At 49.0% G+C, this 16,678-nt stretch overlaps 2 protein-coding genes across 4 annotated transcripts; both read right to left on the bottom strand.

Annotated features, from left to right (window-relative positions):
* Positions 1-409: 409 nt before the first annotated feature.
* On the bottom strand, positions 410-4,259 carry utp18 (UTP18 small subunit processome component). 2 transcript variants are annotated; one of them, XM_035180230.1, is made up of 13 exons: positions 3,906-4,259; positions 3,121-3,254; positions 2,909-3,004; positions 2,762-2,838; positions 2,575-2,681; positions 2,365-2,490; positions 2,112-2,286; positions 1,932-2,032; positions 1,446-1,536; positions 1,243-1,366; positions 973-1,147; positions 744-886; positions 410-602 (listed from the first exon to the last, which is right to left on the bottom strand). In XM_035180230.1, exons 1-13 carry the CDS (start codon positions 4,128-4,130, stop codon positions 578-580), a joined length of 1,599 nt encoding a protein of 532 aa, XP_035036121.1. In that variant the 5' UTR covers positions 4,131-4,259; the 3' UTR covers positions 410-577. The 2 variants fall into 2 exon arrangements, with proteins under 2 accessions (XP_035036121.1, XP_035036122.1); XM_035180231.1 differs by having other exon boundaries at positions 2,575-2,678; positions 3,906-4,258.
* Positions 4,260-4,896: 637 nt separating this feature from the next.
* On the bottom strand, positions 4,897-15,585 carry wipf2b (WAS/WASL interacting protein family, member 2b). 2 transcript variants are annotated; one of them, XM_047343972.1, is made up of 8 exons: positions 15,376-15,585; positions 14,863-14,939; positions 14,532-14,664; positions 8,037-8,162; positions 7,061-7,732; positions 6,774-6,986; positions 6,410-6,511; positions 4,897-6,275 (listed from the first exon to the last, which is right to left on the bottom strand). In XM_047343972.1, the coding sequence occupies exons 2-8, from the start codon at positions 14,911-14,913 to the stop codon at positions 6,235-6,237; spliced, it is 1,338 nt and encodes a 445-aa protein (XP_047199928.1). In that variant the 5' UTR covers positions 14,914-14,939; positions 15,376-15,585; the 3' UTR covers positions 4,897-6,234. The 2 variants fall into 2 exon arrangements, with proteins under 2 accessions (XP_047199928.1, XP_047199927.1); XM_047343971.1 differs by having other exon boundaries at positions 14,376-14,664; positions 15,376-15,581.
* Positions 15,586-16,678: the final 1,093 nt, after the last annotated feature.

A 16,678-nucleotide genomic window follows, 5' to 3' on the forward strand; every position in this document is an offset into this window, starting at 1 on the left:
TTTAAGGTTAAACTGAAAACGTTCCTCTTTGATGAAGCCTATAGTTCTGGATCAGGTCCTGAAACATCCCTTACTTATGCTGCTATAGGTCTAGACTGAGAGAGAACTCCCATCATGCACTGAGCACTTATCATTATTATCAATAATACTTATTAATTATTATATGAACTGTTGCTGCCATCATTAATAAATCAACATCTTTACCCTCTTATTGTTTTCATTATAACTAGTCAGAGCGGAAAGCTGATGCTGTTCCAAATTGGTTTGATAAAAGATATGTGTAATGTTAAAATGCAGATTTTTAACAGTTGAAATCATAAACTAGTGAAACAAACAAGAGATTAATTCAGATTTCAGATCAGTGAATCGTTAGATTTTGTCTCAGTGAAAAAAAACAACGAAACATGAGTTGAACTGATTTAGTTTTTATACAAATAATAAAAACACAAGAGGTAATTTCACATTTTCTATAAACAACCTCAGGCCCAACTCATCTTCATCACCTCATCTTCATCACCACCTGGTCGTCGGTGCAGTTTTCATCTTCAGTCCTTCAGAGTTTGTGTGAAGTTTCTCCTCAGAAGTCTTTGTAGTGTAACAACCTGAAAACACAGCTCATTTCAATCAAAAGCATTTGGTAGAATCTACGGTTGTCAGTCTGTAGACTAAAACATGCTAACATGCTAACATGAGCACATTAATGGAAGCAAACTTTATAATTGCAGAGAAATCAATTAGCTTACCTAAAGAGGGGGGCGTGTCCTTTGTTGTTAGCCAATGAGAAGAAGCCGCTATGTGGGGAGAAGTCCAGGCAGCTTGCTCGATAAACAATGTTCCTCTTGGAGACAGGGAAGTTGGAGAAGATGCTGAGGCTGGACAGGTGGACCTGAGGGGACAGAACCGGGACTGAACAGCTGGTATCGGAGTTGAAGAGTTCATGCCCCTGCTGTTTTCTAACCACCAGTATCTTACCAGCCTTACAGCCTCGTCCTCGGCTCGGGAGGCGATGGCTAGAATCTCAGAGGTGGGGTTGAAGGTCAGGGAGGTCGCTGAGGTCAACAGGTTCATCACGGCCTTCAGAGGCTTCGGATTGGCTGAGTTAAGACACGCCTCCTGAGAATAGATGTTGACCACCCCCGACTGAGAGCTGCAACAGACACAAGATCGATCAATCAATCCACCGCCCCCCCCAATCTTAGCCAGTAGAATGCAGACTGCAGGATGTGTGTGGGCATGTCTTACCCGCAGGCCAGGTACTGCCCGTTACGAGAGGCAGCGATGGACGTCCCCTTCACACAACCCTCATCTGTGAACTTGTTCACACAACGACTGCTGCGCACATCCCACATGTACACCTCCCCCTCCTCTGCACACACACAAACATGCGTCACAAGACTGACAGGAGAGTCATGTGATGTCACAGACTCTGAATGTCGTGGACTCACCTGAGTTGACGAAGATTTTGCTGCCGTCGTGGGAGAAGGCGACGCCGCTGACGTCACCGTTAATCTTCATACTGCAAACCACCTCCTTAGTCTACACACACACACACACACACACACACACACACACACACACACACACACACACACACACACACAATCATCATTAACCCTCTGAAAACAGCCCCCCCTGCTGGTGGCCCCTAACAGGACACTGGTACTGTACAGGATCCAGTTTAAATCTACAATAAAAAACTGAATATTTAGAACATTCATTCTTTTTGCTGCAGAAAGTCGAGGCCTCTGTTTTCTGTCTCTGACGTCATCATGTTTCATCACATTTATTATGTTTTATTATTACAGAACCTTTTAGTCGATGCTCCAGCAAATGACATCACATGAAGTCAAAATAAGGATGTAGAGGTCAGAGGTTAACTCGTTATTAAAGCTGAGATGAGACTGTAGCGGATGAAGGTGAACGACACCCACCTTGAGTGTGAGGAGGTGCAGGTACCCACGAGTCCCATTGAGCAGCAGTGCGCCTCCATCAGGACAAACTGAGAACTCCTTCACTCTGTTTTCATTCAAACCTAAAGCAACAAACAGCAGCAGCTGGCAGACTTTTATTCTGAAAGGGTTAAAAAATGAATGTATCGCTCGACCTCTGACCTCTGACAGTGTGGACAGGTGTGACCCGGCCCTCCATCATGTCGTACAGGTAGAACATCTTGTTCCTCAGACCGGTGGCGATCACCGTCTCGCCATCCACACTGAACTGCGCTTTGTGGACAGGGAAACGCTCCAGGTGGATGCTCTGGATCTTTGGGTTTGTCTTCCCGTCCACCTGAGGGACAAGAGATAAAGTGTCACATGATCTGCTCCACCAGACATCGGACAGCGACAGATGATCGGCCGTCCGTACCTGAAAGAGGGACACTGATTGGTCGAGGCCAGCTGTCATGACGACTTGAGCGGAGGGGTGGAACTGGACAGTGGTCAGTCTGTCCTCGGATGGACGAGCGCTGTTGGCGGGAAGACACTTCTTCATCTGAGACAGGACGGAGACAACATCTTCATCATCATCACCATCATTACAATGTAAAAAACAAAGTTGAATTTAACGATCACTGACTCTTAAGATGCCGCTGGGCAAACGCTCAGAAGACGCCACAAAGTTTCCTGTCCTCCTCAGCAGGTCGTCGTCATCTTCATCATCATCATCTTCATCGTCGTCAGCTGCTTCAGGAACACGCACAAACATGGTTTCATTTGTTCAGAAGAAACAAGAATAAAGACAAAGTCATGAAAAACGTTCGTACCGTTCGTCGTCATCTTCTTCTTCTTCCTGCTGCTGCTCTCCGCCCACAACGGAGCTCCGCCCATCGACTTCTGAAACCTGACACACAATGTGTTCAGCAGCAGACACACACACCAAAGGTAAACATGAGGTGTGTGTGTGGACTCACTGCTCTCTCATCCTCTGCTGAAGTTTGTGTTTGGTCATGATCGACTCAGCATCTCCTTTCATCAGGTCTTTACGGTAACGATGCTTCATGTCCACCCTGAAACACACAGACACGTTTGTACAGTCTTAACCCGCAAACAGTCCAATAAGGGGGGGGGCACAAAGTGAGGAACACACACACACACACACACACACACACACACACACACTCACTCTTCCTCCAGCTCGTCATCTTCGTCCACCCAGGCGGCCTCTCTGGTTGGTCGGTGCTGCAGATGAGCCTCGTCCTCCTCAGACTCGACATCTTCGTCTTCCACAGACAAACGTTCAGTCGCGTCTTCGTCCTCCTGCTCAAGTAAACACGTCACACACCATAAAAACACGACAATTATTCATCATCTCATTCTCGGCTTGAAGTCAAAACATAAAATGAGACAAAATGATGAACTTTTTATTGAAGTCTTGTTTAGTTATTAACCATGAGAACATAAAGTTATCTGACTTGAAGTCTGGAAGCAAACACATCGTTAACTTTGAAAAACTAGAATCATCCGTCTCCAACACATGAAATCACTGACAATTAAAACCATAGTTAGAAAGTTACTGTTTCTCTTCATCAATGATTTGAAATTAACAAACTGTAATGATCTCTTCTTACATATTGTAACGTTATAAATGTTTGCTTTGTGTATCATCTCATTATGTTTTCTAGCTCCGTGCATTATACTTGTTACTATCGAGCAGATGTTTCAGAATAAGTGTAGTTAACATAGTTTAAATGACATTTTACATATATTTAATCTATTGAACAAACAGTTTGGTCTTTTGTTGAATTTTAAGTTTTATTTCTTCACCAACGTCTTGAATAAAACAACATGACACCTCCGGCCACCAGGTGTCACCAGCGCAGAGCAATGAAAGTGAATTAGTTTAATAAAAGGTGTAGAAAAGGTGGAATCAGCTGATGTAGTTTAAATGAAGATTAAATGGAGTCAAACCTCCAGGATTCGGCCCCGCAGCTCGTCCTCGGTCCCGAACAGCAGCTCCTCCAGCAGCCGCACCGAGGCGTCCTCCTCCCGCAGCCCCGACACGCTGCTCGCGTTCCTGCGCCTCCTCTGCTCCTCCGGCCCCGGGTCGCTCCTCTCCGGCCCCGGGTCGCTCCTCTCCGCTCGGCCTCTCTTCCTGGCTCCTCTCGGCTCCGGCAGCGGAATCACGTCCTCCATGTTTCTAACTCCGAACAAGAAGCGGATCGTTCGGAAGTTTGCACGTGTGTTTATTCCTACTACGTCACGTTTTCTTCTTCTCCTGATGAAATCCCGGCAGACTACACGTTACAAAGCGCGACGCTGCCCCCTTCCGGTGTCGATGCGTCACTTCCGTTCCTCAGGTTTAAACGTCTGAATAAATAATGAACCTGAAGCTCAGTAAGGAAAGTTCCACATCAGTCTTTAGAAAGCTAGGCCCTGATGTTCTCGTCATAATGATGCTTCTTGTACTAGTTCAAAATAACGTTTCCTTCCTGACAGAGGGTCAGGTGACCATAAGCAACCTCCTGATGACCTCTTACAAGATGTTGTACATGACTCAAGCAACTTCATGTTCCTTCCCTCTCGCCAGTCCCAGCACTCATCCACCAGAGCGTCAGGGTTAGAGGGCGGAACTCTGACACGCGTTGCTGCAGAGCAACATTTACTTTTTCATCTCGACTGCTTGTGTACAGTGTTTTCTTCACTCCATCAAAAGACGAATAATAAAAAGAATATTGAAGTTTTATAAACATTATGGATAAAACTAGTGTAAATAAAGATCAAAGACTGAAAATAAAGATCAGAGACTGTAAATAAAGACCACAAGTCTCCACTTCCTCAAGAAATGAACCCAAAAACTAAACATAGAAGCAGATGGCAGTGATGCACGTTGATATTGGTTGCCACCCACCAATAAACCGAACAAAGAAGAAGAAAAGAATTGAAGCTAAAATGTCTCAGATCGGGAAAAATTCAGAGGAAACTGTTTATTCAGAGGAAACATGCAGTTTACTTTACATCTACAGATCCAGTTGAACATCATCAGATGAGTTTTCACAGGTTTCAGTTTGTACAGAAGCTTTTTATAGTTTTAACTGATTGATGAGATTCATAGTTTTTAGGGGGGGGGGGTTGACAGGAAGTGACATAGTAACAGTAAATTCACAATAAAAAAAACTTATTCTGAAATCAAAATGCCGTTTGTTGTTTCAATGTAAAAATGTTCATATCTAGTTACATTATTTTAATTCGTATGATTTTTAAACCGTAAAAACAACAAAATCAAACAAAAGACAATATAGACGAAGGACTGGTTCATATATATATACATACATACATACATACATACATACACAAATATAAAGAAAAAATTCAAATGAGGGGGTCGGTGAAATGTTATAAACGGAAAAATTGTCTAATTCTTTTCTTTTCTGTAAAATTAAATATGACAATTTTTTTTCATGCAACTCTTTAATTCTTCACCTGACTATTTGCAAATTTTTTTTGCAGGTTCCCTCGAACATCGTTCTGGCACGTTGAACTTAACACACCAAGGTGACATCATCAATCATTAGTTATTATTCAACGCAACTTGTAGCAAAGCCATCGAGCTACTTCAGAGCTCAATCGAAGACAACATGTCCAGGTGAGTCTCTGGTTCACTTCGGTCCTGGTCTTGGCACTTTAAGACTCATCCTGAACTCTCACCCGCCCCCTCCCTGGAGGTCCAATCAGATCCTGCCAAAATAAAGTCTGTCACCTTGCTGACCTCACAGAACATGACGACGTTTACAGGTGACCTCATCGCGACTTAGGTCCAGGAGACAGTTTGTCTCTGTGGTTCTTCAGGACCCCTGACTTCATAGCATAAAGATGCTAAGCTAGGCTAACACACCTACCACTGAGAGGATGGGTTATTGTTGATGTCCTGACGTCTGGTTTACATCAATGTTCAGGTCAGTTTTATCCAATCAGCTTATGTGGTGACGTCATGTGATCCAGTTCACCTCAGAACGTGAATCTAGAAGATCCTGAAGAACCGAACTGAACTAAAGGTTCCTGCAGCAGCTGTCAGCGCCACATACTGTTCTTCTTCCCGAGTCACACTCTGCAGACAAAAAGTGCACGTGCAAAAATAAAACTGAAAATGAAAGTGGGGTTCAGCAGACTAAAGATTGGTCCGTCTGTCAGACCGAGTAACAGCCGATCAGCTGTGAGTGTAGAGCAGAGGGTGAGGTATGCTGCAGATGTGTGTTTGTGTGTGTGCGTGCGTGTGTGTACGTGTAAGTTGTAGTTCTCTTCACCTCCCAACAGGGGGCAGTGGAGGAGCTCCTCTCATCACTGAAACACAATGATTTGTATGAAAAGTTTGATTATTAATCTGTGTTTATCGACAGTATGGTGGCCTGTTTAACACATTTCCTTTAAATACTTAGTTTACGTGTGGTTACAGTTAAGAGAGGAGATGAACGTACCTCTGCTGGCTTTGCTCGGGTAGATCTTGGTGAAGTGTCGGAACTCGTCCGGAGGAGGGAAATCATCCAGAGGATGAAACGAATACTTGGACTCAAAGTCGTCTGAAGAAGAAGAGACGTCACATGAGGTCGAACTCACCAACACATTCATTTGATCAGAATATTCTATCATATTAACACAGATAAAGATTATAAGAATTATACCAAAGTGACCAATAATCAATTATCAAATTTCTCAATAAGTTGGCTTCAGATCTTGTTTCTTAGATTCTGCTCAGCGACTGATCGATCAGCTGATCAGGTTGTTAATACAGGAAGCTGTGCTGCTGCGTTCTGCTCTGATTGGACGGAGAGACAGACTCACCGACGAATGAGTGAGGGATGGAGGAGGAGGAGTGTCCGTTGCGGAGAGGAGGGGGAGGCGCAGCGGGGGTGCGGGTGGGTGGGGGAGGGGGTTTCCCTCTGGTGTGGGGATCAGATGAGAGGGAGGGGCTACCATGTATTCTATAAGGAGGAGGAGGCGGGGCTTCTCTGCTTGCCGCCCTCGAGGACGATGATTGGACGGGAACAGGAGGAGCTGAGGAGAGAGATCAATAGGTCAATAGCGATGACATCACTGTGACATCATTTCTGAAATCAGCGCTCCCTCACCTGCTCCTCTACCTGGCGCCTCTCTAACGAGGGGCGGCGGCCTGTTGGAGCCCTGTTGGGAGGGCGTGGGAGAAGCAGGTGGAGGGGGTGGGGCAGGGCCTCTGGTGGGGGTGTGGCCTCCAGGTGACGGGGCTGGCCTCCTGTTGCTGAGGGAGTTGTGACGCTGTGGCAGGTCGGGCGCCACCTCACCGCCGCTACTTGTCAGACCGTTGTTGATGCGGTAAGATAGAGGGGGGGGAGCCAGAGAGGAGGAGGGAGTGGAAGAGGGAGAGTTACCGCCTGAGGTGGGAGGGCGTCGGCTGGTGCCAGGGGACGGGGGAGGTTTTGAAGGGAGGGGAGGGGTGCTGTTCGGTGCAAGAGGGAGGAGCTTCTCCCTGTTGTAAGATGAGGATGAGGTGGGAGGGGAGGGGGCATTACCACGGCGACAGAGAGGAGGAGGGGGAGGGGGGGCGGAGAAGGAGTGCTTCATGCTGGTGGAGGGGGAGGAGGCAGCAGAGTAGGGGGAGGAGGGGGAGGGAGAGGAGGACAGGTTGGGAAGTGAAGGACGCTGGGAGCGACTCGTCTCCGATGGCGACAGCGCCTGAGGGGAGGGGCTCTCTGCGTCGTCATGGTGATGACTTGGGGGGCGGGGGGCGGCAGCTCGGGTGGAGGGCAAACGTCCAGATGAGCCGTCTGTAGAATAATAAACTAATAGTGAATAATACAATTTAAAATTCATTTGAGGTAACCTAATAGAAACAGTAATGATTCAACAAATATTAATAAATTCTATAAATTGTAAATTGATTACAAATCAGTAACACTTTTTAAAATATACAATTTATAATTTGTCGGGTGAAACTTTCAATCATGAAAAGTTATAAAAAACGTTAATATAACAAATATATCTACAAATATCTATACATAAATCATATACAACAGTAAATAAATGACAGAAATTATTTGAGAGAAGAACCAATAAAAGAAAAGTTGTCACCTCCAACTGGCCTCAGTTTGGGAACTCCGCCTGAGAACAGTCCTCCGATTGGTGGAACAGAACCTGATGGGCTGGCTTCTCTGCTCCCATTGGCTCCTCCTGTTGATGCTACGCCTCGTTTGGGCTCTGAGAACCACAACCATTGGACAGATGAGAGCTCCGCCTCAAGTGAGGAGGTCACTACAGAACATGACACTACAATGACATCAGTGTGTGAGGGCAGGAGGCAGCTGAGACCAGCTGAGACCAGGTAAAACCAGCTGAGACCAGCTGAGACCAGGTGAGACCAGGTGAGACCAGGTAAAACCAGCTGAGACCAGGTGAGACCAGGTGAGACCAGCTGAGACCAGGTGAAACCAGCTGAGACCAGGTGAGACCAGGTGAGACTAACTGAAACCAGCTGAGACCAGGTCAGACCAGCTGAAACCAGCTGAGACCAACTGAAACCAGCTGAGACCAGGTGAAACCAGGTGAGACCAGGTAAAACCAGGTGAGACCAGGTAAAACCAGGTGAGACCAGCTGAGACCAGCTGAGACCAACTGAAACCAGCTGAGACCAGGTGAAACCAGCTGAGACCAGGTGAGACCAGGTGAGACCAACTGAAACCAGCTGAGACCAGCTGAGACCAGGTGAGACCAGGTGAGACCAGCTGAAACCAGCTGCGACCAGGTAAAACCAGGTGAAACCAGGTGAAACGACCAGGTGAGACCAGGTGAGACCAGGTGAGACCAGCTGAAACCAGGTGAAACCAGCTGAGACCAGGTGAGACCAGGTGAGACTAACTGAAACCAGCTGAGACCAGGTCAGACCAGCTGAAACCAGCTGAGACCAACTGAAACCAGCTGAGACCAGGTGAAACCAGGTGAAACCAGGTGAGACCAGGTGAGACCAGGTGAGACCAACTGAAACCAGCTGAGACCAGGTGAAACCAGGTGAGACCAGGTGAGACCAACTGAAACCAGCTGAGACCAGCTGAGACCAGGTGAGACCAGGTGAGACCAACTGAAACCAGCTGAGACCAGCTGAGACCAGGTGAGACCAGGTGAGACCAGGTGAGACCCCAGCTGAAACCACCTGCGACCAGGTGAGACCAGGTGAGACCAGGTAAAACCAGGTGAAACCAGGTGAGACCAGGTGAGACCAGGTGAGACCAGCTGAAACCAGCTGAGACCAGGTGAAACCAGCTGCGACCAGGTGAAACCAGGTAAAACCAAGTGGGACCAGGTGAGACCAGGTGTCACCAGCTGAAACCAGCTGCGACCAGGTCAGACCAGGTGAGACCAGGTAAGACCAGGTGAAACCAGGTGAAACCAGCTGAGACCAGCTGAGACCAGGTGAGACCAGGTGAGACCAGGTACAACCAGGTGAAACCAGGTGAGACCAGCTGAGACCAGGTGAGACCAGGTGAGACCAGGTGTCACCAGCTGAAACCAGCTGCGGCCAGGTCAGACCAGGTGAGACCAGGTAAAACCAGGTGAAACCAGCTGAGACCAGGTGAGACCAGGTACAACCAGGTAAAACCAGGTGAAACCAGGTGAAACCAGCTGAGACCAGGTGAGACCAGGTACAACCAGGTAAAACCAGGTGAGACCAGCTGAGACCAGGTGAGACCAGGTGAGACCAGGTAAAACCAGGTGAAACCAGCTGAGACCAGGTGAGACCAGGTGAGACCAGCTGAGACCAGGTGAGACTAGCTGAAACCAGGTGAAACCAGCTGAGACCAGGTGAGACCAGGTGAGACCAGGTGAAACGTATAAGTTACATGAATTGTTTGCGCCCCCCCACAGCTCTTACGATCATTGACAGCACAGTGTTTTACCTGCACCTGCACCTCCAGCTTATCATCACGTCTCAAACTCAAGCTGCAGCTGATGATTTTCACCATTATTGATATTAAAAAGGTCTTTGAACGTCTCGATTTGTCCGACAGCCTGAGACTCAAAATCCAGAAAAAATTCAAATATCAGTTTCTGGTTCAAAGACAACGTAACAAAATAGGTGATGTCAGAGTGTCGGAGTGAACACGCTGAGAATCGTAAGGACGGGTGAGTGGACGTCAGGACAGGTGAGTGGACAGGTGAGTGGACGGGTGAGTGGACGGGTGAGCGGACAGGTGAGTGGACGGGTGAGTGGACGGGTGAGCGGACAGGTGAGTGGACGGGTGAGTGGACGGGTGAGCGGACAGGTGAGTAGACGGGTGAGTGGACAGGTGAGTGGACAGGTGAGTGGACGGGTGAGCGGACGGGTGAGCGGACAGGTGAGTAGACGGGTGAGCGGACAGGTGAGTAGACAGGTGAGCGGGCAGGTGAGTAGACGGGTGGCGGACAGGTGAGTGGACGGGTGAGCGGACAGGTGAGTGGACGGGTGAGCGGACGGGTGAGTAGACGGGTGGCGGACAGGTGAGTGGACGGGTGAGTGGACAGGTGAGTGGACGTCAGCACAAGTGAGTGGACAGGTGAGCGGACGGGTGAGTGGACGGGTGAGCGGACAGGTGAGTGGACGGGTGAGCGGACAGGTGAGTGGACGGGTGAGCGGACAGGTGAGTGGACGGGTGAGCGGACAGGTGAGTAGACGGGTGAGCGGACAGGTGAGTGGACGTCGGCACAAGTGAGTGGACAGGTGAGCGGACGGGTGAGTGGACAGGTGAGCGGACAGGTGAGTGGACGGGTGAGTAGACGGGTGAGCGGACAGGTGAGTGGATGTCAGCACAAGTGAGTGGACAGGTGAGCGGACGGGTGAGTGGACAGGTGAGTGGACGTCAGCACAGGTGAGTGGACGGGTGAGTGGACATCAGGACAGGTGAGTGGACAGGTGAGTGGACGTCAGCACAGGTGAGTGGACGGGTGAGTGGACATCAGCACAGGTGAGTGGACGTCGGCACAGGTGAGTGGACGTCGGCACAAGTGAGTGGACAGGTGAGTGGACAGGTGAGCGAACGGGTGAGTGGACAGGTGAGTGGACAGGTGAGTAGAAGTCAGCACAGGTGAGCGGACAGGTGAGCGGACGGGTGAGCGGACGGGTGAGTAGACAGGTGAGTAGAAGTCAGCACAGGTGAGCGGACGGGTGAGCGGACAGGTGGGCGGACGGGTGAGTGGACAGGTGAGTAGACAGGTGAGTAGAAGTCTGCACAGGTGAGCGGACAGGTGAGTAGACAGGTGAGTAGACAGGTGAGCGGACGGGTGAGCAGACGGGTGAGTGGAAGTCAGCACAGGTGAGCGGACAGGTGAGCGGGCCGGTGAGCGGACGGGTGAGTGGACGGGTGAGTGGACAGGTGAGTAGAAGTCAGCACAGGTGAGCGGACAGGTGAGTGGACGGGTGAGTGGACAGGTGAGTAGAAGTCAGCACAGGTGAGCGGACAGGTGAGCGGACGGGTGAGTGGACAGGTGAGTAGAAGTCAGCACAGGTGAGCGGACAGGTGAGCGGACGGGTGAGTGGACGGGTGAGTGGACAGGTGAGTAGAAGTCAGCACAGGTGAGCGGACAGGTGAGTGGACGGGTGAGTGGACAGGTGAGTAGAAGTCAGCACAGGTGAGTGGACAGGTGAGCGGACGGGTGAGCGGACGGGTGAGTGGACAGGTGAGTAGACAGGTGAGTAGAAGTCAGCACAGGTGAGCGGACGGGTGAGCGGACGGGTGAGCGGACGGGTGAGGGCGGGTGAGTAGAAGTCAGCACAGGTGAGCAGGCGGGTGAGCGGACGGGTGAGTGGACGGGTGAGTGGACAGGTGAGTAGAAGTCAGCACAGGTGAGCGGACGGGTGAGTAGACAGGTGAGCGGACAGGTGAGCGGACGGGTGAGTGGACAGGTGAGTGGACAGGTGAGTAGAAGTCAGCACAGGTGAGCGGGCGGGTGAGTAGACAGGTGAGCGGACAGGTGAGCGGACGGGTGAGTGGACAGGTGAGTGGACAGGTGAGTAGACAGGTGAGCGGACAGGTGAGCGGACAGGTGAGCGGACGGGTGAGTGGACAGGTGAGTGGACAGGTGAGTAGACGGGTGAGCGGACAGGTGAGTGGACGTCGGCACAAGTGAGTGGACAGGTGAGCGGACGTCGGGACAAGTGAGTGGACAGGTGAGCGGACGGGTGAGTGGACAGGTGAGTGGACGTCAGCACAGGTGAGTGGACGGGTGAGTGGACATCAGCACAGGTGAGTGGACAGGTGAGCGGACGGGTGAGTGGACAGGTGAGTGGACGTCAGCACAGGTGAGTGGACGGGTGAGTGGACATCAGCACAGGTGAGTGGACGTCGGCACAGGTGAGTGGACGTCGGCACAAGTGAGTGGACAGGTGAGTGGACAGGTGAGCGGACGGGTGAGTGGACAGGTGAGTGGACAGGTGAGTAGAAGTCAGCACAGGTGAGCGGGCGGGTGAGCGGACAGGTGAGCGGACGGGTGAGCGGACGGGTGAGCGGACGGGTGAGTAGACAGGTGAGTAGAAGTCAGCACAGGTGAGCGGACAGGTGAGTGGACGGGTGAGTGGACGGGTGAGTGGACAGGTGAGTAGAAGTCAGCACAGGTGGGCGGACAGGTGAGTGGACGGGTGAGTGGACAGGTGAGTAGAAGTCAGCACAGGTGAGCGGACAGGTGAGCGGACAGGTGAGTGGACGGGTGAGTGGACGGGTGAGTGGACAGGTGAGTAGAAGTCAGCACAGGTGAGCGGACAGGTGAGTAGACAGGTGAGTAGACAGGTGAGCGGACGGGTGAGCGGACGGGTGAGTGGAAGTGAGCACAGGTGAGCGGACAGGTGAGTGGACGGGTGAGTGGACGGGTGAGTGGACAGGTGAGTAGAAGTCAGCACAGGTGAGCGGACGGGTGAGCGGACGGGTGGCCAGGCGGGTGAGTGGACAGGTGAGTAGACAGGTGAGTAGAAGTCAGCACAGGTGAGCGGACAGGTGAGCGGACGGGTGAGTGGACAGGTGAGTAGACAGGTGAGTAGAAGTCAGCACAGGTGAGCGGACCGGGTGAGCGGACGGGTGAGTGGACAGGTGAGCGGACGGGTGAGTAGACAGGTGAGGAGACAGGTGAGTAGAAGTCAGCACAGGTAGTAGCGGACAGGTGAGCGGACAGGTGAGCGGACAGGTGAGCGGACGGGTGAGTGGACAGGTGAGCGGACAGGTGAGCGGATGTCAGGACAGTGAGTGAAACTAGAGATTGAGACATAAACTCCTTCGGAAAATGTTTACTGAAGTCATTTTCTCAAAGACTTCTATAGAAACTACCAGTGGAGTCGCCCCCTGCTGGTCAGAGAGAGAAGGTACAGGTACATGACACTTACAACAGTTTTTATAAAAAGTCTCTGATACAGCACAGGACCTGTCACTATACACATCTTATTATAAATTAAGTGGGTTAAAAAACACCTTTTCTTCAACCTCGGGATATTTTCCACCAAAGTCGAAGAAAAGTCATGATGACAAAGACTATTTTTCAACAGTGCAGCAGCAGCTGTGCAGGAAGCTACAGGATCTGATGTGACACACACACACACACACACACACACACACACACACACACACACACACACACACACACACACACACACACACACACACACACACACACACACACACACACACACACACACACACACACACAGTTTGATGCACTGATTTTTAACTTGTTTCACGAGACGTCAGAAATTAAAATGACAAATAAAGAAACACAAACACAATGAGTCAAGTCACATCTGCTGTTCACACAGTCATCAGAATCTGGATCAGAATCTGGATCAGAGACTTGTGTAAACTGATCTCGTTTCAGTTTGAAAACTCTGGGTTTGTGTTTGAGTCTGAACAGAAACTGAGACTTTAGTAAACGATGACACGTTCTCTTCCTGATTGGTTCTCATCAGTCACATGACTCGACGACCAGCGGTGAACACAAAGCGTCGCTAACACTTCCTGTCAGTAACACTTCCTGTCAGTAACAGTTCCACCTCGTCGTCCCTGCTCTGACTCTTCACCTTCACTGCTCCTCCTTCAGGAGTTTCTGTTACTAAGCAACCAACTACAGAGGAGACAATCTACTTCCTGTTTACATCACATGACCAGTGTAGGTGACCGGTCATGTGACGTGTTTTCAGGTGTGTGGGCGGAGCCTCTGTGTGTCCTTCCTGTCACTAAAAGTCTTATAAGACAATAAATTCAGAGACTTCCTTTAAGTCTGTTTTCAAATGCATCAAACTGTGGCTCAACAAACACTGACCACTGCTTTGTAGGTGTTTGTGAGGACCTGGATTGTTTAATCAACAGTGTGATGATCAGTGTGTTCCCTGGCGTCTGTGTGACCTCTGACCCTCAGCCTCCTGCAGGCAGCCTCAGTATCACAGAAGGTTGGTTGTCTTACTCTCCAGGGAGAGAGCAGAGCGCTCCTCTCCGGCCATCTTCTTCTGCTCCTCAGACGCCGCCCCCTGCTGGCTCGGTTGCTGGTGCAGGTATTGGTATAAGCGAATGTATGGGTGCTCTGTGGAAGGTGTTTGGCTCTTTGGTGTTTGGATCTTACTGTCGAGCAGCGGAGCGCTGCGGTCGTTCACCACCGACACCTTTCTTAGCTTGGTGCCTTTACAGATGTCGGACAGCAGAGCGCCGCGACCTTTGACCTCCTCCCTGTTCAGCTTTGGAGGGCTGGTGTTGGCCTGGGGGCGGAGCAACAACAGACAGGGTGAGTTTATTGCAACACGTTCCGTCACATCAGGAGGTGATTGAGTCAGAGGCTCTTTCTGTGTCCAGATCAATGACTGTAAACGAAGTTGAATAAATAAGAAAGAAATGAACGCAGACGTCTGTTTCTGTTACGTATCTAACATTGAACATAAATGTGTGTGTGTTGTCACCTGGCTGAAGGTGGGGGGAGGCGGGGGTCCCCCTGGTGGAGGGATGGGCATCCTGCTGCTACACACACCTGACAACCCTGAAAAGCAGTGACCCAGATGGTAACCACCTGCAGGTCTCGGTTAACATTTACCCTCGAAAATGTACAATGATTATCGCATTAGTAAAAACTCCCTAAGTCCACATCAGACCAGGTCCACATCAGACCACATCAGACCAGATGGCTTGTTGGCTTCCCGCAGCTAGCTGCATTAGCAATGACCTGACTGTGAGCTAACCCTCCGCTCCAGATGCTACCTTTAAAGATCAACATCTGCGTGCGCGCCCACACACACACACACACACACAGACACAGGCACAGGCACACACACACGTTTGCTTCACGCGCTCTAACGCTAACACATTAAAATTCGCAGTTAGCTGTCCAGCTAGCCCAGCCTGCTAGCGGGGTGCTAGCATTAGCAGCAGGTCTGTGCAGCATCACTGACGCATCGGGACCGACAGGTGAATCTTACCTGTGAACGTCACCGGACCGCGGCTGGCTAACTCATACTGTGTCGGCGTTAAACCTCTGGCTGGTTCTCCGCTGTTAGCTCCGCCGTTAGCCTCGAGCTGTTAGCCGTTAGCCTCTCTGCTGCAGAGATGTTTTATTTCTCTTCAGTCAACACAGAGCACGTGACCTGAGCGGGAGGACATGCGCCGCTGCAGCTGCATCTATTACATCTACTGCATCTATTACATCTACTGCATCTATTAAATCTACTGCATCTATTACATCTACTGCATCTATTAAATCTACTGCATCTATTAAATCTACTGCATCTATTACATCTACTGCATCTATTAAATCTACTGCATCTATTACATCTACTGCATCTATTAAATCTACTGCATCTATTAAATCTACTGCATCTATTACATCTACTGCATCTATTAAATCTACTGCATCTATTACATCTACTGCATCTATTACATCTACTGCATCTATTACATCTACTGCATCTATTAAATCTACTGCATCTATTAAATCTACTGCATCTATTAAATCTACTGTATCTATTAAATCTACTGTATCTATTACATCTACTGCATCTATTAAATCTACTGCATCTATTAAATCTACTGCATCTATTAAATCTACTGTATCTATTACATCTACTGCATCTATTACATCTACTGTATCTATTACATCTACTGCATCTATTACATCTACTGCATCTATTACATCTACTGCATCTATTACATCTACTGCATCTATTACATCTACTGCATCTATTAAATCTACTGCATCTATTACATCTACTGCATCTATTACATCTACTGCATCTATTACATCTACTGCATCTATTACATCTACTGCATCTATTACATCTACTGTATCTATTACATCTACTGCATCTATTACATCTACTGCATCTATTACATCTACTGCATCTATTACATCTACTGCATCTATTACATCTACTGTATCTATTACATCTACTGCATCTATTAAATCTACTGCATCTATTACATCTACTGTATCTATTACATCTACTGTATCTATTACATCTACTGCATCTATTACATCTACTGTATCTATTACATCTACTGTATCTATTACATCTACTGTATCTACTTTAATCTACTGTATCTATTACATCTACTGCATCTATTAAATCTACTGCATCTATTACATCTACTGCATCTATTACATCTACTGTATCTACTTTAATCTACTGTATCTATTACATCTACTGCATCTATTACATCTACTGTATCTATTACATCTACTGCATCTATTAAATCTACTGCATCTATTACATCTACTGCATCTAT

Source organism: Hippoglossus stenolepis, chromosome 16 (genome assembly GCF_022539355.2).
Source record: "Hippoglossus stenolepis isolate QCI-W04-F060 chromosome 16, HSTE1.2, whole genome shotgun sequence".
NCBI classification, from domain to species: Eukaryota; Metazoa; Chordata; class Actinopteri; order Pleuronectiformes; family Pleuronectidae; genus Hippoglossus; species Hippoglossus stenolepis.